Source organism: Aethina tumida, chromosome 1, assembly GCF_024364675.1.
Source record: "Aethina tumida isolate Nest 87 chromosome 1, icAetTumi1.1, whole genome shotgun sequence".
Taxonomy (NCBI): domain Eukaryota; kingdom Metazoa; phylum Arthropoda; class Insecta; order Coleoptera; family Nitidulidae; genus Aethina; species Aethina tumida.
Window position 1 is genome coordinate 78942995 of NC_065435.1, and position 24391 is coordinate 78967385.

Here is a 24391-nt window from a genome sequence, read left to right on the forward strand (position 1 = left end):
TATCGTCTGAATTGTAAATCCGAGTGCGAATTAACTGTTATCGTGCAAGTTTAATTAAAATGCAGGATGTTAATTTGTTAGCCTTGTCTCAAAAATCCAATTTCAACCCCGCTATTGTGTCTGATATTGTTCATCAAGGAAATTCGATGATAATTCGATAATTTACGTACAACAATAATTGTGTCGTGTTAGTTAATAAGCACTTTTGACAGAACATGAATAATTTACTACAGCTGTTTGTGCGCACCTTTCACTTAGACCAGATAAATTATCCGGTGTAAAGGAACAGTGTGCATTTGATGCAATGTTATGAATTATCGATGCCCTTTGTTCTGTTTGTCTATGAGTCACGTAATTTTAGCTTTTAAACAACGCTATTACATTTAAATTACGTGTTTTAAATGTTATTTTGCGTTATTCAATTCAAATTGTATAACCATATTAACAAAAACATCCTACACAAGAATCTCGTATTTAATGAAACATCTCGAGCGATCTTGTGCACATGTTTACAAATTTTTTCCCGGCTCTTGAACTAATGAATGAACTCAGTAATACACAGATCATTACAATTACTACATTCATCTCCGCATAAGTGGAATGCCACACATGGTTTCGCACATTATCGGCCAAATCAAAATACAACGCGTCCTCTTGAAGCTTTACCTTTGAGGAGATATAAACCGCCCCCGGGCGGGAACGACAGGTGCGTCCTGTTCCGGGTTGAATTTGGAGTTTTTCCTCGACGTTAGATTGAGCGTTGCGTTTTGCAGCACCATCTCCACATCTTAATTCACTGTACACAATTGTTCACCCCGTATACCAACCCGTCCGGTTGTGTTGTGACTGCACACTAATCACGTCCTCGAGATACCGATCGGAATAATTAATAGGATAAATCCGAAAAGTTAATCGCTCCAATTTAACACTGATTTACATAATGTGGGTGTCGGACTGTCAGTTTATATGAAATGTTTTCGGCCAGTTGATGATGTGTTGCCGGAGATCAAATCGATACGGTTGGGTAGTTGATGGTTTTCATGAATTTTCAGTACGGTACTCTCACTTTCAGCGCGTCGTACACTCACGTTCTCGAGCACGGTTCGATCTGGTAGTAACCTACGCTATCGGAGACTTGTCGGACACTAAATACCGGAGCAGTAACGCTGATTCTGAACAGAAGAGTGACTCAATGATCCGGTCTTTTATCTTTTGTCTCTGGCCTTTACAATTTATCAACTTAATTCTGCTTTTTGTGTGTGTGTTTTTTAACAATCAAGTAAAGAATGTGTTACGATTGATTATCCAACTTATTTTCTAGTAACCCACTGATCTTCCAATAACTTTATTTGAACGCCGGATGTTGAATTGTTTCTTTGCTGGATTTCCTGGTGAACAGTTGAAATGATTTCGGTGATCCTGCCTCAATAGTTTTTACGTTCCCTCTTTCACATAACACCTGATTGAGACCTACGCAAGATTCAGTTGAATGGCGTGGTTGTGCAAGAGATTTTCAATAAGGCGATGCAGGAAAATCTGTTTGATTAGTTTTAAAGGTTACCGATAACTTGAATAAATTTAATTTGTAATTTATTTACTTGTTCCACTAAATAGGAAAATTAATTAAACTGTTTCAAACACTCTCTGTCTCCTCTTGATAATTACAATTTCTGGTTAATATATTTAAAAACTACTATATAATTAAAATAAATGACTCACTTTTGGGTAGTTTAAGTCAGTAAAAATTAGCAACATCTGAATTAATGCAGCAATTATCCAAATTGAATGAAACAATGTCAACCGGTCTCCCACACAATTTCATTTGTGCAAAAACGTTGCAACATTTATATTTACAAGATTTATTCATTCGATTTCAAGGATCTAAAAAACCACACGGTTGTATAACAATTTTTTGTCAATGTACAAATTAGTGCAGGAATAAACTTCCTCAATCATTCAAACTGTTTATCCAGTCAATTATGTTTTTGTGCAGATATCATTTTCTTATATTGATAAATCCTTGTAAAACTGCAGCAATAATTTACTGTGGCAAAAAATTAATAGCGCTAAACCTGATTTACAAGCCGTTAGTTGCGTTTACATGAAAACACGGTTTACATTGTGTATTTTCTGCCGGTAATTTTCTCGCAATAAAATGCAATTTAACCTTTTGCCGTGTGACGAAATGATCGAAGAAAACGACAACGAATAGGCAAAATCAATCAATTAAGGAATTGCAATCAACAGATTGCGCAACACTTTCATTTGATCCCGTTCTGTCGGCTTCGATTTCATTCAGGTTCGAGTGTCAATTATGGTCGCGAATCGTTTTCTAACGTCCTCTATTAAATTTGTCCTAATTTAGACATAAAGTCGACCGGTTCAACTTTAACGATCCAGATTTTTGCACGATTTATAGAAATGATGTTGCCTCCGTGAAAATATTTCAAGAATTAAAATAACATTTGTCTGAAACTGGATTTTTTTACTAATTGGAAAAATTTCTGGATAATAAATTAATTAAATAAACATTATTGAATGTCTTTATAAATGGGCAGTTTTTAATTGGGAAATGTAAACGTAAAACGTTCCCTAATTCACAAACCAAATGGAAAAATCCACAATTTATGTGTGGAATTCTGATAGCGGTTCTGATACGAGTTCGGCCGATCGAGAACACAGCCAATAAATTTTAATCGTTGTTCAATCAAATTTGAATAATATTACCAGAGTGATTGTGCGAGAATTCATAATAGGTATTTTATTATCAGATTCTGTTTTCTATAACTAGATTTATTGCGTGATTTGCGTTGTTATTTTGTGTTCTGACTTACTTGTTACATTTACAGTGTTGTCCACACCTAAGTTGCACTAGATCAGATTATAATTTATGATAATTATGCATAACTTTTTTATTTATTGTAATGCAGGAACTTTTATTTAATAATATAATATTCACAAGACTCGATGCGACATCTATCCGGTACAAATGCAACTACAGTTATACATGTGACAGATCGCTGTAATTTAGCATATCCTGGCTTGGATCCTAATTTGGAATTAATTAATTCTAATTTTTCGATGTTGTTAAATAAATTTTTATTTATCAGTTAGTTGGCTTGGAATATTTAATAAACATTGATCATTATCAAATTATTGTATTTGGAAAATTTATACATAGCAAACAATGTAAGTTGCATACCGAATGTCGCCAATGATAATACAAAATATAAAGAAAAGATTTGTATTTGTTCGGTCAAGTATAGTTGAATAAAATCTTTCGATGTTTTACGAGAAAATACAAAAAGGTTGTTTGAATCGAGATTTTTGTTTTTCAGTTAAAAAATGTGTTGTAATGGTTGCTTCAGAACAACATTTTTTTTGTTTTAAAATTTTGTTTTTTATTAGACGCTCTTTTTATTTGTTTAGACCTACATAACATACAGTAAGAAAAGTATTTGATCCATCTGAATCTTGAGAGAGATATCATGTACGAGAGATAGTCGGTTTCCCAGAACTGAAAAATTGCATTTGTTAAGCTTTCTTTTCTTAAAAAGTGTTTTTGCATATCGGCACAAAAGTTATCATTTTTTATCATTATTAGGGTCTGGTACACTTGTACAATATATTGGAGACAATGGCGATGTAAATGTTCACACTCTTGATGGTAACAGTACTCTTCATGTTAAGGGGATGATTAAGATAGTAACTCCAAAAAATGCTGTTCTCTACGATGAACGGATATAAAAATGCACAATCAAACCAGGTGCGAAAGAGTTGGTAGCCATATCACATGTATCTCTTCAAGTTTATGAAAAACCAGTCGTACTTGGATACAGTAACGTTCAAGTCGAAAATTTACATGATGATGAAGCATTCACAGAAAAAAACATTAACGGAATTGATTTTTTGTGGCTTTATGGAAAGTGGAGATATATTGCATCGTTACCAGGGTGGAATGATGGAACAGATCACTGAAAATAACAAGAATTTTTCAATCTTTTATTGGTAATCCTGCCAGTCACGTAGATACTATTTACACAACTTTACATTGCGCTCCCGATATTGTCACATAGACAAACAACGAGTGTGCTTAGTTTTGATCAACCCTTCTCTAAAGCACGTGAAATGGTAGCTGCATCAAATGCTAACTCACCATTATGTACAATAATTGTAAAATTAGAAGGATTTCATATGCTGATGTTTTTTCTTTGAAGCATGGGGTACATAATAGAGGGAAGTGGACTTAAGGAAGATCTTGGTAAAATATATGCAAAGAATTCTATTGACAAATTGCTCAGTGGTCACGCTTACTCGAGAAGCATCAGAGGTCATACATTATTACGACTTGCATTATAAATGATAATTTTTGAAGATATGAAGGTTGAAGATGGTACTTTATATCAGTTAATACAGTAAATAACTTCTCGAAAACAAAGAAAGGTGTATAGGTAGCTCAACCGTTTTTCCTGAGACATTTCTGAACAAACTGGAAGAATTAAAAGCTCGAGGTCCAGCAGCACAGTTATTGATGCGATATATCGAAATGAACATCTTGATGTAGTGCGCAAAATGCTGTTGTATTTTCAGGCCAGTGGTTAGTTCTTATACGCAAAATCATCACACTTTTATCTTCAAGATATGCTGAAGTTGGAAGAAACTATGGATGAATAAACTTTTGAGAAGAAAAATTTAATTCTGGTACATTGAACAAAGTCTTATGAAATCAATGAAAACAGAAGGAGGAGTATCTCGTGGTCGAAATACAAAAGAAAGTGTTTTGTGTAAATGGGATTATGCTTTGCATACTACAAATACTATATGTGAGGAAATGGAAATTAAAAATAGATAAGTAAGCAAAAAAAAATGTGATTGAGAAAATGATTGAATAGTAAATAAAAAATGGTAATTATATATTTAGCAATAATTTATAAACTTTATACTACGTATTTTCGATTGGGACTACCAATTGACCTCTAATGATACTCTTGCCGCGCGCTCTCAACCCTTTATCTCGACAACGGTTCGACGTAACAAAAAATGTTAAAAACAAACATTGTAGACTTTTGAACTGACTTTTTATGTTGCGGCCATCCAATCATGTGTGAATTTTGAGACTTGGGATGTCAAAATATAAGTTTATACGAGTTTATAGCTGAGTATCTCGATTTCTGAAGTGAACTCTCTATAATGACTGGACTAAATACCCTACCAGGCATTGTTAAACTATTAGTATGGATTACTTAATTATCTAATGTTATTTTATCGTTTCAAATATGTCTAACAAAAAATAAATACACAAAAAAGTCTTAATTCTTTGTTGTTGAACCATACGGATTTTATTAATAAATGTAATGTTTAAATTTTGTCTACTATATAACTGAAAGGAAAATCTTTTTTTCGATTTTCTCATTCAAGCATTTGCGAATAAGGAATTGATTTTTCAAGTTTCCATAACTTTTTGAAAAATATTATTTATTATTAATTTTAAAATACACTTATTATAAATATTAGTACTGTATTGTATATATAAAAATGCTAACACAAAATTCCTTGTTTCTTTTGAAATATTTTAAACGTCCATAAAATTTATTCCGTTTATAAATGTTGGGCCTAATAATAATTCATTTTTATGTCTGTGTCTATGACTATCCCTTAACACTTCCATCATTATTATAAAACAACGAACAGAATCAATCAGCTGACAGACGTTCTTGTCATCGATCCGAGCATTCGCAGTGCTTCAGCATCCCTAAATCTAAATGACATAGAGACCATATCACGTTAAATAGGTCAGAAACTGATTATGAGCCAACTTCGGCGCACGTCCGGCATGACCCACATTTTATCAATGGAAACCCGCAAAAGAATTGACTCAATGAAGCTCCAAAATTCAAAATTCATTTTCATTTTTATTAATATATTTAATTACGTTTGTCCTGTAAAAGTTAATTTAATGGTTTCTTTTCTATAGTATGTATGTCATTAATGTATTCCCATAGATGATTCTGTTATTCTCTAAACAGAACTGGAACTAATCAACTACAATATTTCAATGTTAACTCGTCACTGCCGTCCCACGTTAAAGTGGACCGGCTCATAAAATCATGGAGAGCGTTTTGTTCCATTAAACGGCCTAGACCTGGCGCCTCTTGACATTTTCACGTGCTGGTTGCGTAAAGCCAATCGCAGCAATTTGTGTCGAAACTAACCAGCCAAGACCAGAATTCATGTGTCTGTACTGGGAGGGAAAATACTATTATTATTCCATCATTAGTTTTATTATAGCAATTGCATTTTATGTCTTTTTTTTAATTGAGTTATTTGAAATAGTTTTTATTAATTTTTTATTAACAATTTTCATTCAAAATTAATAGATAAACAACCCTCGAAAAGTGCAAGCAATAAAAGAGCCATTACGTCTCCATTATATAACTCCCTCATAACGACGTCGACAGCTTCAGGAGCACGCGTCCTTCGCTAGCGTCGCAATGCCGACGTACGCCACTTTTATCGAACGCCGCCTCCGGAGTCCCCGAAACGCGATCTCAACACGCGTTCACCGTTCCTACGTTTCACAAGCGAACCGATTTTCCCTCCGTCTAGGAAACTGGACCAAAAAAATTACGAAATTTAAATCAAACATCTCGCAGCCTTTGTTCTAATCAACCAGTCACGGAATATGTCCATGAATTTTGTAACGATTATGTTATCAAAACAACGATTGAGGGACGTTATCAGGAAACTCTTTATGCAGCAGCACGAACTGACGGCAACAGTGTAAAGTACAAAATACTCGTGCAGCAGGATTCGTGTGCAGCATTTATTTACAACAGTTCGAGTCGCGTTTGTTGTGGACGCAGTTCGACTTGGACCCGACACGCGTTACAAATAAATAATTTACACGATCGGTCTATTTTCTACCGAATTCTGATTTAAAGCGGTGAGTTTTTTGTGGTTGTGGTGGTTATTTAATTGTAATTTTACGATAACTGAAGTTTTTATGATAATCTGTTAATTAAGCAAAGTTAATTGAATTTCGCAAAAAGCTAGCCTGATCAGCAAAAGCAAAAAAGCAACGTACCTCAAAACTTTTCTGTACAAGCTTTTCTGTTTTGCTTTTCGCCAAATTTTGGCAATTTTCCTGCAAACCAAAGTAAATTTACAAGCAAGAACATAATTGAATAACAAATGCTATTAACAGTATTTATAGACAGTTTTAGTGGCTTTTATACTATTTTCAGGACGTTTATAGTCCATAAAATTAGGGTAACGTTTTACGAAACTATATTTACGATATTTCCGAGTTGATTTTATTTCGGTGCAATATAAATTTAATTAGTAACCATGTCAATATTTTGAACGTATTACATAAACTTTTAACAAACAAACAAACAAACAACAAAGGCCGTTTTCAGGTTCGTTTGCTCAGAGACAAAGTAAACAAACGTTTCACGTGGACATTAACTTCACCTGCATCGATAACGAGTGAGATAGTAAAACGCTTTGATCAAGTGCATAAATAAAAGAGCTTTCATGTCGCACCGTTTGAATTTTCATCGATCTTATATCGACTAATATAATTGTGGTGTATGATTATATTATGAGGAGGCGAATTAACCGTAAAACAGATGTTTGATTGAGTGGTAAAAAAACATATGTTACATGTAAGAATGATAAAGAGACGGACGGTGTGAAAGAAAGTAATGACATTATGTAAATAACTGGAGTGGAGGAATATGAAAATCAGGAAATGTCTGCGCCTTTTAAACGTCGGATGATAAGTTGACAAATTGAGGGGACACCATAAATGGAAAGAAAGTTCAAAGTTGCATCGGTGAAAGACAAATACAACTACAACGGTTTTATAAACACTCGTCTAACATTAAATAAAAACAAATACGCTTTATTATTTTTTTTTTCAGTAAAGAAAATGAATTATTCATGAAGCATTCCGAAAATTCGTGCGATAGACTAGATAAAGATTTTTATATGAAACTCAAGAACACGAATCCTGTTATGCCACAAAAATATATATTTTGTACATTTACACGTCCCATGCATAACAACAACCTCGTTTACCACATTGGGATTGAATAAAAAAGTTTACCCACGCAAATACAATGACCGAAACCGTCTAATAAAATGGGCATGGGTTTCATTGTGTACTTTTCGACATTGTTCTGTTTAGTTTTGGTGTCTGTTTTTCTTTTTAAATTATACAATCGAGAAATTTAAAACAGATTTTCATAATCGTCAAACAAGATCCAGTGATAATTTCTAATCCTCTTTCATGAAACGTTTGCCTTCGACTTAGCATACCCGGAAACGTGAAACCGTGAATGTTTGACTTTTACGATTACGAAATCGTTTGTTCAAGAGAGATATGTTTATGATTTGTCTCCACAATTTTTTCTCTTTATTAACGCAATTAGGTAATAACAAAAGATTAATATCGGAACACGTTTTGCTATATTTTTCAGTGACTGTGGGTGTTTTTAACCTAAACACTCTTCTTCAATACACAATTAAATAATTCATGTCCTTTTTAAAAATGCGACAGTTACAGTATAAATTCAACGCGTGTGTAATGAAACAAGGAAGGTCGGGCGACAATTGGTTCATGTCCAGAATGGCCGTATACCAGGCCAAGGACGGGCGCGTTTCAATAGTGTCCGGGTTCGAATCGATGCTGAGAACGGATTTTTCACAAAAGATTTACTTATGGAAATTGAAAATCTGGTTGGCCCAAAATAAAAAAAACTCTCTCGTTATGCTGGTCGATAAACTGCTGATAGTAAAATAAACACGGACGAAATTATTGACTGTTTGGTAGGTAAAAAACTTCGTGACATAAAAAAGGTGATTGATAACATCGCCACTTTTTATGTGCCAATTAATTTCGTAATGCATAGAAAGTAGATTCTGTAATTACTTAATGCTTATTTAAAAACGCCAAAGAAACCGATGATCTCAGCACTGTTTACCATATATGCAAATCATATTTAATTATTTTTAACATTACTAAACACGAAAAAGTACACATTAACAAAAATTGTGCCCGCAAATCATTTCCAACCGACATAGACAACCGTGACATTAATTCATAAAGATTGACGACAATTTTTCTATGACCCCGATCCCTATCACATACACACACTTATTTCGGTTATATTTTCCAGTTATCAGCAATGACTTCGCCGGCAATCAACAATGGTAACGGGCAAAAGGATTCGAAATCGGCGTCCAATGTGACCCTATCCCAGTCATCTAGGTCGGAACCGGCGAATCCCCGCGGCTCCGTTTTTACCGCCTGGTGGCGCGTTTTCAAGCTAGTCAACACCATGATGAAGCCCAATTGTTAGATATTTTAGTACAAACACTATAAGGATTGGAGGTTCACCCTTAGGAGTAGTTCTTCTACATATCGATTGTATTATTGATACCCTTCACGAAACGGGGGGTTTTGTAGTGCATAGTTTTATCTAGTCTGTTATTTGTACTGTTTGTGTATTGTAACAATGAAATGGGGTAAATTTCACAAAACTACAATACAAGAACTGTATGTTATATATTTTATAAATGGGTTATTTTACGGGTTGATTTTAGTTTATTATTTGGGTTGTTTGAAGAGTCGTTTGTCTTCCATTTTTACAAGGACTATTCAACATGCCCATCATAATTACATTTAAGTTTCGTTGTATAGAATAAAAAAACTGTTTCCCAGAATTGTTGCCATAGATTCTAACTTAGATACTAAGTTCCAAAATGCAAAACTAACACGAAATGTAATCTATATATTTTTTTAACCCGTATTTTTATAATCGCCGAATTTTAACCAACTGGATTTATTTACTTTATTTTTGTTTTATTGTACTTTAATTTTATAAGTAACCTAATAATATATATGTGATATATTACTCTTCTCATGTTTGTATTGGATTTTTGCAAGTTAAACATTATTTATTAACTAATAAACGTTCAATCAACTGAAATTTCTTAATTTTATTTCTATGGAAAAAAAGATAAAAGCTTACCTGGATTTTACTGGGTCTTCTAACAAAATAGGACTGAAATCTGAAGAACTCCTTGTAGATGATGGTCGAGATGAATTTTCCGATTTACTGTAATAAATATTTCATTGTTTTAAAATATTTTTTATTCGACACATCATGACCAAAAAACGTATTCAGTTCTCATTAAAAAAACATACACTTAATTTATGTTTTAATGTTAGTATGACGAAAACATTGAAGTTAAATAAAATTAAAAATAAATTGAATACCAAAGATTATACGGAAATAAGTACAGGTCAGGAAAAGCTGTATTTTTTTATAGAAACAACTATACTACTACACTTTTTGTATAGGTTTCTTAACTGAAATTAAATTAAATAAAAATTTGATTTTTTATACATATCAATTTCTTATTTTTTACATTTTCATGCAATAATAACTGATTTACAAGTTAAGTTTACCAACTATCTCAATAAGTAAGATCCGATTATTATGTACTTACTTACGTACAAACGTACGTTTAATATGGTAGGTAAGGAAAGAATTTGAAGTAGATGGTAGTAGACATTTGTTGTTTCTTCTCTATAGTTAGTTCTTATTTATAATGGTTTACAATTTATGTCTATCTTCCATTTACAATTACAAAAAAACGGAGTTCCAATTTAATTATTTCTTAACCTATTCTTTTCAATTATGACTTGATTTCTAACGTTCGTCATAAAATTTTTATTATTTTTGTTTTTATTTTAAATTAAAAAATACATTAATATGAGCATTTATTATTTTTTACCTTGATTTTAGGGCTTCCGAATCATAATCAAAACTGGAATCGATCGGCAACCTCATATTGGGAATGCTCCACATCCTGTGAAACTTCGCTTTCAGTTTGTTGGGTGATTTGGGCGACTTGTGATTTGTGATGAGCTTTTCGTAGCTAGGAGTTTTACCATCCATTTTAAACGCGCACTTTCAAAAATACACAATTGTTAAAACACAACGCCGGTCAAATTGGCAAGAACGGTGGCGTTTTAATTGTTTAAGTGACGAATGTGAAATGTAGGATATGGAGATATGGGATCGCATCCGGTGGAACACGGTGAACCGCTTCCTTTTTCTCTGGACGCGACCGAAACAATTTCGCGATAACGAACTAAAATCTAACAATGTGTTTTTAGGTATTCTTATTAGAATTTGTCAACGATTCAATACATACCTGTTTCACTTGTGAGTTAATTTTACTAATTAATCGTCGGTTATTTGATGCGGTCTGTCAGGAAAAAAAATTGTTAATTAATTAGTTCCAGGACGAGGTGTGTACGAATGGTGGATGAAAGTAATTGAAATGTGCGAATAATTGCGCGACTAATGCAATTGGAAAAATAATTTTAAATGGAATTTTCCGGCACAATCAAAAGTCTGTGTGGGTTTTTGGATAATGGTTTCGGGTTATTTTTAATTTTATTGTTGGCTTACGCCAAAATTAAAAAAATTATTTCGTTGACTGATTCATTTTTACATAATTTAATTCATTAATTAACAGTTAAGTTTTTGAAAAACAATTAAAATATAATGTTTGGTACAATTTTAATAGAAAATTAAAAAGGAAATGATCAAAAAAATGTGGAACGCTTCACGATTTTGCGTGTCATCCTTGCGCAGGGGCCATGCTAATCTTCTCTGTATCGTTCCAATTTTAGTATATGTACCGCCGAAGCGAGTACATTCACAAGCATTTTAAGATGCTATATGAATCATATACCATTGTCATAACAATAGTGAGATATATAAAATTTTTCCATTCAAACTAAAAATATTTCCAGAAAGAAATTGATTAATTTTTTAACTGTCAGTAACTTTCTAATGTTCAACTAATGTTATTACATCGAACAGATAAACTAATAAATTATTACAAATGATAAAAAATGTTATATAACACATCGCCATCTGTTGATAAGCACGTGGAAACGAGAGAAGGGAATCTGCAGCGCGGTCACCTTGCGCGGGTGCCGATTTGCAAATATCGATCAGTCACTTCCCGTCTGCGGAGTTGTCAGTGTGTGCTGTGATAGGTATGTAGCTTTTATTTAATTTTTACCCACATTTAATAATTTAAAATCATTTAACACACCTCTAAAACTCATTTTATTATTTTTGCATCCTTGCGAATTATTATATTAAGAATAGCCGCAACGGTATGTAAGTATTTTACTATTTTACGGGGTGGGTCACTAATATGTGGCCGCGTTTTAAATATTCCATAATAAAAACATAATCGTTTTCATCAAAGCAACCGAATTAAAAACAGTCGAAAAGCGCGTTTCCGTCACTTTTTTTCTTGGTTATATAAGCCTGACATTGTCTCGATTTAGCTATAACCTTCACCTAATTCCCCTCCGGGCTTCATCCCTTCAAGTCACAAGCGTTTTATCGCTTCAAAATCAAGATAAAAACGAAAATTTGGAATCGTATCATAATGAAATCACGAGAGTGAATGAGTAATTGTGGTTGCGTCATTTGATTAAAGTCGCGTCGTACGGAATTTGCCTTAACCTCCGTTAAATCCATACACGTGTTACATGTGTTACGTACACAAATTTTCTGTTACGTAAAATTTTTGAATTTGTGACGTACTTATTTCATTCATTCACGTCCTAGTTTGGTGAATAAGGCCTTTTCGAGTGTTTTACCCTTTGTATTTGTTTGTTAATGATTACTTTTAAAATGTGTGAAAATAGCGTATTTATTGAATATTGAGTATTGAAGTTCTGACTACTGATAAGACTCGTGTATTAAATGTAACCTTGGCTCAATTATATAATTGCATTTTCAGGATAAATTTAGATATTACTCGTTTTTTGGCACTATTGTAAGTCAATAAAACATTGTCACTATTAAATACGTTGATAAATTATCTTGTTTTCAAAATTTTTGTTGGAATTTTGAGAATGTGGAAATTTTTATATTTTTCATTATTGTAATTTCTTTATAAGTAAGCTAAAGAAGTGCTTTACAAGTATAATTTCAATAATACATAATCTTTATTTAAATGGTTAAACTTAAAGATAAACAATATATTTACTGTTGTAATTTTAGATAAGAAAATTTACACTTTTATTTATCTATTTTGGAAATCTGATCACGGATGTAGTTTTCTAATTTTATTAAAATAATATTTAATGAAAAAATTGTTTTAACAACAAAAATGTTGGTTGGTTAATGGTTAACAATGAATGTGTTTCTAAAGCCTTTCGTTCGAAGAGCGAAGTTCGCCCCGATAACTTATCTGGATCAAAATAAGTTAGTTATTATTGAACAAATTAGTCTTAATTAAATAATTATTTTAATTAAATTGCAATTTTTGGTTGTAGCTTTAATTTATTCTCACAAAACACCAATCAAAAATGGGCGTACCAGCCGGTGACGTAGAAAAGGGAAAAAAGATCTTCGTGCAAAGATGCGCGCAGTGTCACACCGTCGAAGCTGGCGGCAAACACAAGACCGGTCCCAACCTCCACGGATTGTTCGGTAGGAAAACCGGACAAGCCGCCGGTTTCGCTTACACCGACGCCAACAAAGCTAAAGGTAATTAAAACCATTCATTTCCAGTGTCTGGAATAGGAACTTTTTTCAAACACGAGAATGTTGATAAACTGTTATCAAACACGTGCACTCGCAGAACGAAGTTCAAAAGCACAAATAACTTTGTTGTTGTTTTTAGGTATTACATGGAACGAAGATACTTTGTTCGAGTACTTGGAAAACCCCAAGAAATACATCCCCGGTACCAAGATGGTGTTCGCCGGTCTGAAAAAGCCCAACGAACGTGGCGATCTGATCGCTTACCTCAAAGCCTCCACCAAGTGAAGGACTTAAATAATACAATTACAATTACAACTACCCAACATGAATTTAAAAAATTATGATACTGGACTCTTTGATTAATTTATTATTTCCGTATTTAGTGTGACACTATGTTATTGTAGATAGATTTCGAAATTATCTATGATTTTACTGTGTGGGTATCATAGTTTTTTAATTTGTGCTGCGGTTTTGTGTCAGTAGTATTTTCATTGTATGAGACGGTTTGATCACTTGTCTGCGATGTGAACACTTGTACAAACTAGCCAATTTATAAAAAATTTGTTTTTCCTTTTGAAAACAATTTACGGAACGCTGTACAGTATGCATTAGATAATTTTATTTCTATGTGTTTCTTTTACGTTGTTACCTCCACAATATTTAAATAAATTATTTATAAATAAACATCTTTTATTTTTTTTTCAATAATTTGAACTAGAGTTTAAAAAACCGTATTATATTTTATGTACGTATAATTATTTAGGGGTACATTTTTATATACATGTATTTCATTGTTCTCTACATAGGTCAATATCCCGCCTACTCGTAATGTACGAGGGTGTATTAGATCATCATTTATTTTATAAATATTCTCATGTTATAGTACAATCTGTCAATTTCCAATTTCAATTAGTTTCTTTTAATGAATTTATATCAACTTTGTCGTCAATAAACAAAAGACGGTATTCACTTATCACATCCGTTACGCTCAGCATGCTATACTTCTAGTTAATGTGCTTAAATGAATCAGATTCTCTTATCTGGATGTACTGCCCTGGCATTCAATTTTAAGTCAAAAATAGTTGTTAAAAAATAGTAGTTTGTTAAACAATCGTATTGTTGAATGTATATATACAGTCACCTCTCGTTAATTCGAAACTCGAGGGACTCTTAAAATATTACGAATTATCGAGTGTTTGAAATATCAAATGATTCGAAATTTTTCAGAGAAAAGATATAAAACTTCAATTATTGAGTGTTAATAATCAATTATTATTCATTAACTACTATTCTTTAAGAATGGCAAAAGTTAAAAGGTACATACATACATGTACACATAATGTGAATTAATTAATCTTTCGAAAGAAGAAGATATTGGTTTGCTTAAAATCACATTGCTGCTGCTCAGACTGCTCAATAACTTTTTTTTAAGAGAAAAAGTGCCTGAAATGCTTTTTCATCACTTTCATTTTGTAGACAGAAGCTTAGTAAAGAGGCTCTCGCTTCCTTAACTGACACCTCTGCCAAAGGTTCTGATGTATCGTCCTCATCTTCATCGTTGCTTTTTTCATTTGTATCTGTCGCAGATAAAATTTCGCCATTGGTTAGTGAAGCAGCAACATCTTCATCCACTTGAACAAAGCCAGATTTTGCTGATCTTCTTTTATGAGAGCGGATTTTTTGAAGTAATTGAGAATCGTGTTCTGGGTGTTACAGCTCTCCATGCCGTCAATTTTTTTGCGATAGAACGTCTTAAAATTATGAATAATCCCTTGGTCCAATGGTTGCAATTTGAAAATTGTATTCGGCGGAAAGAAGTAAAGTTCTTTAGGAGGACTGTTGTGAACAGTGCAATTGTCTAAAAAGAGTAAATTTTTCCGCTTTTGTCGTTTCATGTTCCCATTAACTGTTAAAAGCCAATTGTCCTTTGAAACATCGCGGTTTCATTGCTTTTCCTATCACTAAGGGTTTAGGTTTTTCCGATCCGTCCATATTTTCTGCAAGTAAAACTGTCAACCTCTCTTTACTATGTTTTACCCCATGACATTTTTCATCTTTAAAAGTAAGCGTCTTGAAACATTTGAAGAATAGGCCAGTTTCATCAGTATTAAAAATGTCTCGCGCATCATAGTTTTCAATCAAGTTTTTAATTTACCATGCCAATCTAAGCAAACTGCATCATTAACACTTCCACTTTCCTCCCAACACAACTCCATTTCTCTTTTTGAAATTTGTAAGCCACCCTTCACTTGCCGAAAAGTTTATGATGCTTAGAATATTTGCGAACTCGTTTGCTTTTCCCTTCAACAAGTTTCTGCTAATAGACACTTTTAGTCCTCTACACTGTCTTAGCCAAATGACCACGCTTTCTTCCTGACGATGAAATTCACCATTAGTAGTTCTTTTCCGTTCTCCAGCAGTTTGAGCAGCATAAATTTTCTCCTTATGCTTTTTTATGGTTGAGAGAGTATTCAGAGGAATTTTAAATTCTTTTGCAACATCACTTTTCTTCCCACCTCTCTCTACTCTTTCGATTAACTTCTACTTTTCAGTAGTCGTCAAGCATTTATACTTTTTAGGACTCATAACTAACACAAATTTTTATTTAATCTGTATACAACCAACGAAAGAGTAACAGTAACTGAAACTTAACTAAACAAACCAATTCGTGAAGAAGTGTGTAACTAACCATTAGAAAAACAAAGGCTCGTGCACGATGATACGAATTTGAACTTGTCTCCCTCTCTCTCTCTGCAACTTTGAATTGTCGAGTGTTTGACGCGTCGTTTTGTTACGTAGCTATGATTTTTTCGTTCGAATTACCAAGTGCATAAAAATGTATTGATTTTGTTCCAAATATAAAGAGATTTTCTAGGAAACTCGTAATAACTTACGAATTATAATTATGGAGGTTTGAAAGAATGTATTAAGAATATTTCAGAAGAACACTATCTTAATATCCGAGTAAAATATCCTATGAACATCTCTTTTATATTGTTCTGCTGTTTGGATCGCTGTTAAAAGGAAATCTTGGTCGAAAATCTTAATCGTTTGTATTACTTGGAACAACCTACGCCCTTCAAACGGTACCATGGTAGTACGTCAAAACCGAACAATATATAAAGAGAATAATAACACAAAGTGAAAAAGCTTCACTATTTAATTAATTTAATAAAACATGGATTTATAAAAAACATATATTACATAAGAAATTATTTGTTCATCACTTTACATAAGGATATTAAACTTTCTCGCATTCTATTTTAACATTGATATTACAAGAAGCCATTTGCGTAATAAAGAATTTGAAAATATACGGAATTTGTATTTCAGAAATGTTACGATTTGTTCCGCATAAGTTGCACGTGTTTCTTGTTTCAGTTAAATGTGGTTTGTCCGCTTTTGCAGTCACCACAGTTATCGGTCCTAAGATCGAGCCACAAGCCGTACAAATACTCGCCTAAAAACCAATCATATTAATTACATATATTATCTTAATTTTCTAATAATTCTCAAAAACTTACGGTAGTGCGGTCAGAACAATGCAACAATCTGTCTTGCAGTAAGAAAGAAGCCCCGTGACTGATGAGAGAGTCACGTTCCATTTCTCCGAAACGTACACCACCACCTCGTTTTCTACCCTTCAAGGGTTGACGAGTTAAAACGTCAATCGGACCCGTTGATCTCACTTGCCATTTGTCTGAAACCATGTGTCTTAAACGTTGATAATGTACAATTCCAAAGAATATTTCCGCCTGCATTTCTCTGCCATCTATCCCCGAATACATTGTTTCAGTTCCGTAATAATTATAACCGCCTGAAACACATTATTTAACAACATGGAAGTCTGTCATTATTATTATAGATTTTACCAGTTTCTAAGAGCCTTCCAAAATAGTCAATGGCTGTATCAGTTTCGTTGAATTTAAAAGGTGTGGCGTCATGCACTAACCCATGCAATGCAGCCGATTTTCCAGCCATAATTTCGATCATCATAGCAATGGTCATACGAGATGGAAAACCATGAGGATTAAACACAATATCTGGTACAAGACCTGTTTCCGTAAAAGGTAAATCTTCAGCTGGCCATTTCTGCGAGCAAATACCCTTTTGACCTGCCCTACTAGCGAATTTATCTCCCACACTGGCGTTTCTCTGGAAAAACAATAACGTTCAATTCGTATAACAAGTTTTCATTAGTATCATTTCTTACAGGTACTCTGAAAGTGATGCAGGCTGTTTTTAACGCCTTAATGCTAAAATCCCCGCACAACTTGACGCTGTGTACGTAACAATCTTCTTTTCCCCCGAACTTTCTGACCACGTAATTCGAAGTGTCAGCGCTATAATAACAATACAAAGGATCTCCTGCCTGTATTTTTTTACCGATGATCGGTAAACCGTCCGTGTCCATGTATTCGTTTAATTGTGTATTTTTTGGGTCTCTGCAAAAGTAGGAGTGTTGATGGTCGACCTCTACGAATTCTGATTTGTAGATGGAACCATGTGCAAATCCGCGCTCGTCCGAAGCCTTGTTGATTATCATCGCATCTTCCATGTCGTATCCCTAAAAATATCAATTAATTAATAAAATTAAACATAATCTATATCATTAAACGTTACGGTGTAGCTAATAACAGCAACAATAGCATTAGTTCCCATTGCGAAATCGTCCAGACCGATGTTATCATGGTGTACAGGTCTGAAAAGAGGTGATGAAGGGGTTTGTAATCGGTACAACTTGGTTTCTGATTGCAAGTCCCAGTTATGACAAGGCGATGCCATGGTTTGTTTGCCCATCTGGCACTGGTACATGTTTCTTGGCGATTGGTTGCAATCAGGCATCGGGATTAACATAGCTAGATTTGACATGAAGGCTGTCTTCGAGAGTTCCATATGTTTTGTTATACCTAAAAAAATTATAATTTTCATCAATTTTTATTTCAAGGAATTAAATATTTTGAATGCACATATATTATACATAATGCTTTGGCGACCGTTGGTTGAATAGTAAAACGTCAAGAAATAATTGCAATCAACGTCGATCTACAAACTCGAACAAATACAGATATGATTGCAATAATAATTATAACGAAAAATTATTTAATTTAAATATATTATATCTTTTAATGAAAAGGATTTTTAAAGAACTTTTATAATATTTATTACACAATTGTGAATATACAACAGAACTAAAAGTAAAAAAAACATTATTTTAACCTTTTCATCATTCAATTTATTTCTTTTATGTCGTTGCCTCCACTTAATTTAAATATTCATGAGGTGATTAAAACTGAAAAAATCATTTATTAGAATCTTTGACGTAAGAAATTCAGTTTTTTAAAGAACTTGAAGATTTTAAATAAATAATTAAAACTGAAGAAATTTATAATATTTTTGATATTATAAATTAATGTTTATAATAAAACTGTTTTTTCTCTAATAATAAATAATTACGTGTTGTAAAATACGTATACAATAACATAAAAGTAAATGATGTACAAAACACTACAAATGATTAACAAATATACATCATCCGGATTATTTAATGATAACAAATATATATAATTATTAATTTTTCTATAATTAATATTGTTTGTTTTTATTAATAAATAGTGAATATCTAATCAGCAATACACATAAGAATATAAATATTTTTATTTTTTGTGGTGAATTAATAAAAACATTACAAATTGAGCAAATATGTTATTTAAATAATATTTTCACACAGAATTAAAATTTATTAAAAACACGTATGATTAGAAATGATTTGTTCAAATTTAAAATTTATCTTTCAAATTATCAACCTGATCCATTTGTAGTTCATAAAAAATACATGATAAAAATCAAATAGTCATCATTTTATGGAAATGTGTTAAAATATTTTCTACTACTTATGTAAAGTGTACAAAGTGAATGCAGTTGCAAATTACAGGGTCATAATAACAATTTAATCCAATCAAACTCTTAGGTTGAGGCCACACCAATCAATACTTTCCAACTGTCCATTAAAATCTTGTTACATAATTCAATAAATCAAACAATTATAATCTCCTGGCTTTTATTTAAAACTTCCACAAAATACATCAGCAAAATTAATAATTTACAAATCATATTATAACTTGACTAGTCTAAGTAACTCAATATCCTGGAATGTTGCAGAACTTAAGCATCCCCACTGCCAGCTTGAAACAACTTCTTGACTTCCTCAAACACTTCATCAGTGGACTTGGTGGCATCTATTTTACGTACCAGGTTCAAATTTTGGTAATGGTCAATAATGGGTTTGGTTTCTGACTGGTAGGTATTGAATCTCTTAATTAAACTCTCCATATTATCGTCTGTCCTCCCGCTACCGGCAGCACCGCGCTGCAAGCACCTCTGGGTGCATATCTCCAGGGGGCAATCGAAAAAAAGAACAAATTGTAGCTCTACAGACGACCCAACACTTTTGTTCCAACCGTCCAAGTTGTTCTGGTTCCTCGGAAAGCCGTCAATTAAAAATTTGTCCTTTCCACTCAATTTCATTGCGTTCTGCAATAAACTGCAGGTAATTTCCACAGGAACGATCTTTCCATCTTTAATGTAACTTTCGATCAACTCGCCGTATTCGGAACCGGGCTTCGCGCGCTCTTCCCGCAGCAGATCACCGGCGGACAGGTGTACGTAACCGAAATTCTCCACGATACGGGCGCACTGAGTGCCCTTACCGGCACCGGGGCCCCCCAATACGAACACAACCTTAGGTGTCATAGATATAGACGATCTCATCGCTCTCAGCAAACTGCCAGCCATCGAACGACACGGCCACGCATTCGTACTCGGCCAACGAACATAACCTCACAAAACTTCAATTATACTTTTACACTGCCGGTTTTCGACAACGTTTTTAGATAATTATTATAACTATCCTTGTAATTGTGCGAATCGCTTTTTACACAAGCAATTATTTAAATAATTATATCCCCAATTCAATGTTTTGGTTTGGGATTGTTGACGTTTCAAAGTTAGCAAACTGCAAGTCACGATGTGATAGGTTGAGTGGCAGTGAGCCAGAACTGTATTAGGAAATTTGATAGTTTTTAACAGAACCGTATTTAACTAAATTCTATATTCATACAGTTACACGAGAGCATATAGATAATGCTAATATTGATCTTAATTGTATTAAAAAAGGTTAGAACAACCTGTAAATCGAAAATGTTAACGTTTTAGGAAATTTTTAAATATAATAGTATATTAAAAAAATTCTGGTTGGTCTAGAAAACTAATTTTAATTGATAATCTTTTATCAAATGCATTATTTTTTAGAGATTTTTTTAATAGTTGTTAAAAAAATTTCCTAAAGGCCCAAGGAAATATAAATCTTTAGAAGACGTTTTTTTAATAAATAGTACTGTACATATTTGGTATATATAACAAATATGAAGAATACTACTTAAATCTGCATGAATTAATTAATATTTAAATATAATTAGATTTTTCATTGTGTTCATGGTCAGAGAACATTTAATTCTTCTCAGTGAAAGATGAACTAAAGGTGAGAGTTGCTTTTATGGCCTTGGAGAGCCCTTTAATGCATTAAGACAATAAAAATAGGTTCTTAGTAACAAAAAATAACATTCCTAAAAATAGTCCAAGTTCAAATAAGGGTACCTTATCTTGTTAAATTTTGGGATGAAAAAACAAATTGTATTATTATGTTCAAAATATTCAGTTAATGTAAAATTAAATAAATGTCATGGCATCTCCAACAACAAAGTTAAATTGTATAAAATACTAGTTTTATCCAAGAATAACTAATTTTGCGCAATTTGCTTTAGATACCCAGATCTTCCTACGAGTATTTGTTGGAAAAAAATTTATAAGAGCTTTTCATGTTATTTTGTGCCACTCTCCATGATTACGCACATATTTTGTACACTAGTACTATGTACAACAAACATTTTCATTAAGAAATATTGTTTTGTTGATTATATAAAATCATTATTTAAAGGATACATAGAGAATCATTAGAACACATATAAAACAATAGATTAAAATAAAATTACACTAACCTGGATAAGATTCTTCTGGTGCGACACAAATATCCAAATAAACCTGCTCAAAAGTTCCAACGAGTTCAATCTGATTTGCCACCAAATTAATAAGTGGTCTCATCATTCTCGCCGGTCCCGTAAACAAGTACAAACCTGGATACTGGGTTGCAGTCTCCTTTCTGACCACAAGCACGATTTCCAACGTGTTTGGTACTCTATCTCCCTTAATTTTATATAATCTTAGGTTATCCACCAATTTTTGGGCGCAATCTTTATTAATATACCCAATAATTCTGCCATCCAATTGCACTACATACCAGTTCTTCAAATCTAACGTGCTGAAAAATTGCAAGGGCACCATTCCCAACTCAGTTAACAAAATTGGTATGTTCTCGACTTGTACTGCATTAGGAATATCAGTTACTTGACAATTCATGGTCAAATGATTGAGTAACCCGCACGGAGTACCATCAGGAGTGTGTACAGGACAAATAAAACCCCAAGCGTCCGGCAACAACTGTCTCGCCTCCGTGGTTCGCATTTCCTGGAAGAATGCGCCTCTGTGTACCGCCCTAAAATGCGACATGTATCGCATCCTGTTAATGTTCTCCGCCACGATTGTTAGACCTTTGTCCTGCATCAAACCTAATCCCGAGTTGCTCGTCACGTTCCCAGTCGCCAGGAAATTTTGTATTACATTTTCCAGGCCTCCATTGAATTTCGCTGCTTTTTGGATGTCCTGTTGGCTGCAACTGAATTGAGATTGGTTGGAGACTTTGCTGAGGGTGTAGCGCAAGTTTGTTAGCCAGGTTTGGAGTTTTTCCTTCACGATTTGCAGATATAAATGGCCACCTATGTTAATTAATAATTTTACATTTATATATATATATATATATATATTTTTGCATAAAAGATCAATTTACCCAATAGCAACTCCTGCATCATGACAGCATCAGCTCCTTCTAATTTGCATTTATCTTGGGCAAATGTGAACAGTTTTTGGGTCATGAATACCAGCATGTTGAATTTGTCTTCATTTGAATCCAAGTGGATTAGGATGCATTTTTTCAATATAAATTCGCCGATTTCAATGTCGGGCCACCATTCAGGACACTCAAAGAATTTTACTCTGAACATTTTACCTATATAAGCTTTACATTCTTCACTGGAGTGCAAATTTTCCATATGAACCCCTCTCAACATATTTTGAACACAGCTATAAAACAAATGCATAAGTTATATTGTGCAAGTGAAAAACAGTTATTGAACTAGAAGATCAAAAGAACTTACTCAATATAGTAGGAATCATCCTCAAAACCTTGGGTCAACTTTTGAAAAATATAATGATCAGTATAATCAACCAGACATTTTAATATCAGACACAAAGGAGCATAATACAACACTTTTCTGTAACTAAACATCAACTTTGCATTTCCATCAGTTACATAATGCAGCACATTTGTCTACAATAGAAATATATTAATTAAATTTGTTTTAATTTTATATAAAATAAACATACTGTAGCTGTTTGATCATCTTTGACACACCGAATTGATATACCACTATCTGAAAATAACGAGCCTCGCATTTTCCATCCAGATCTTCTTATGGCTACTGGATAGTTCCTTCTAGTCATTAGTAACATCCTCACAAGTCTCTCATGGCCTTTAACCACAAAATAGCCACCCCATTCTTGTTCATGCTCTCCATGTTTCACCAATTCTTTTGGGGACATTGATTCCAAATGACAACGGTTGGACTATAATATATTTCAACAAACATAATCAAATATTTACTAGTAAACTGGATTTCTTACCTTGATCATGATAGGGATTTCCCCCATATCCTTATCAAAGGACGTTTGTTGCACATCATCTATATACCAATCTACCTTTACAGAGAACTTGCCCTTGTAGGTTGCAGCTCTTTGTCTGCACTCCGTGGGGTAAACATAGCGGTTTTTCACACCGACAGTTCCCAAAGGTACCTCAGGCAGTTGAAAATTATAGTCGGTTATAGCAAACTTTAACCTTTTATTATTCAATTCGAATTCCACCGGATTCAAATCTGCTACTGCTTTGCTCAATCCTTCATTTACCATATAGTTGAAACTTGTTATATGTGGTAAACCGAGTTGTTGTAAAATCTAAACAATTGATATAACCTCAAATAAGCACGTGTTTTGGTTAATTAATGAAATTGTCGTTTACTTACGATGTTTTGATGTTTGGGTGGTTTTCCGAAATTCGGATCGGTTAAATTCTTCAAAACTGGATTTTGTAACATCGTTTGGCATTTATTTATTTTTACTTTGAAATTGGGTTAGGATAATATAACTTGGTTATAAGAACTACCAAGTGTATATAACCTATTCTACCACGCATGTGATATTACAACTACTAGGAAATTTGAATTGAATGTTAACAATATATTATGCAACTCAACCATCACCTATTTTGCACCAAATTTAAACATTTTTCTTTTGGAATAAGTATATTTATCACAACAAATTTGTTACAGATTCAAAATAGTACATTTTCACATATTGCAAACTGAGCAAAATATCACAAGTTTTAGTTACAATACTGAAAATGAAACCCTGTATAATAAATAATTTTAAGCACACGGACTTTCAAAAAAGGGCCGAATTCTCTTTTAGTTGTATCTCATTTGTATAAATGAAAAACGACCATAATATTTTGTAAAAAGTGAAATGTTAAATCACTATACCCTTTTAACAAACAATAAATATATTAT

At 33.1% G+C, this 24391-nt stretch overlaps 4 protein-coding genes, 1 long non-coding RNA gene and 1 other non-coding gene across 6 annotated transcripts in view; 2 read left to right on the forward strand and 4 right to left on the reverse strand.

The window, feature by feature from the left end:
* LOC109609146 (rap1 GTPase-activating protein 1) overlaps positions 1–816 on the reverse strand; it is a 147803-nt gene extending 146987 nt beyond the window's left edge. Inside the window, exon 1 of the mRNA XM_049961846.1 lies at positions 667–816. Within this exon, the coding sequence (XP_049817803.1) occupies positions 667–779 (113 nt within the window). The 5' untranslated portion in view covers positions 780–816. The remainder of the gene's footprint in view (positions 1–666) is intronic.
* Positions 817–6665: 5849 nt separating this feature from the next.
* On the forward strand, positions 6666–9995 carry LOC126264337 (uncharacterized). The gene is made up of 2 exons (XR_007547083.1): positions 6666–6943; positions 9183–9995. It is a non-coding gene; the product is annotated as an uncharacterized LOC126264337 (long non-coding RNA).
* Positions 9996–11630: 1635 nt separating this feature from the next.
* On the reverse strand, positions 11631–11737 carry LOC126264418 (U6 spliceosomal RNA). The gene has a single exon (XR_007547137.1). It is a non-coding gene; the product is annotated as a U6 spliceosomal RNA (small nuclear RNA).
* Positions 11738–11938: 201 nt separating this feature from the next.
* Positions 11939–14279, forward strand: LOC109608408 (cytochrome c). The gene is made up of 3 exons (XM_020024838.2): positions 11939–12085; positions 13385–13598; positions 13735–14279. Exons 2-3 carry the CDS (start codon positions 13418–13420, stop codon positions 13878–13880), a joined length of 327 nt encoding a protein of 108 aa, XP_019880397.1. The 5' UTR covers positions 11939–12085; positions 13385–13417; the 3' UTR covers positions 13881–14279.
* A 2467-nt stretch (positions 14280–16746) lies between these two features.
* LOC109609474 (DNA-directed RNA polymerase I subunit RPA2) lies at positions 16747–23955 on the reverse strand. Its single transcript, XM_020026141.2, has 11 exons — positions 23849–23955; positions 23451–23780; positions 23154–23393; positions 22925–23097; positions 22558–22850; positions 21653–22486; positions 18219–18505; positions 17809–18162; positions 17468–17750; positions 17120–17412; positions 16747–17055 (listed from the first exon to the last, which is right to left on the reverse strand). The coding sequence occupies exons 1-11, from the start codon at positions 23918–23920 to the stop codon at positions 16837–16839; spliced, it is 3378 nt and encodes a 1125-aa protein (XP_019881700.1). The 5' UTR covers positions 23921–23955; the 3' UTR covers positions 16747–16836.
* On the reverse strand, positions 19640–20616 carry LOC109609485 (UMP-CMP kinase). Its single transcript, XM_020026151.2, has one exon. The coding sequence runs from the start codon at positions 20388–20390 to the stop codon at positions 19761–19763; it is 630 nt and encodes a 209-aa protein (XP_019881710.1). The 5' UTR covers positions 20391–20616; the 3' UTR covers positions 19640–19760.
* Positions 23956–24391: the final 436 nt, after the last annotated feature.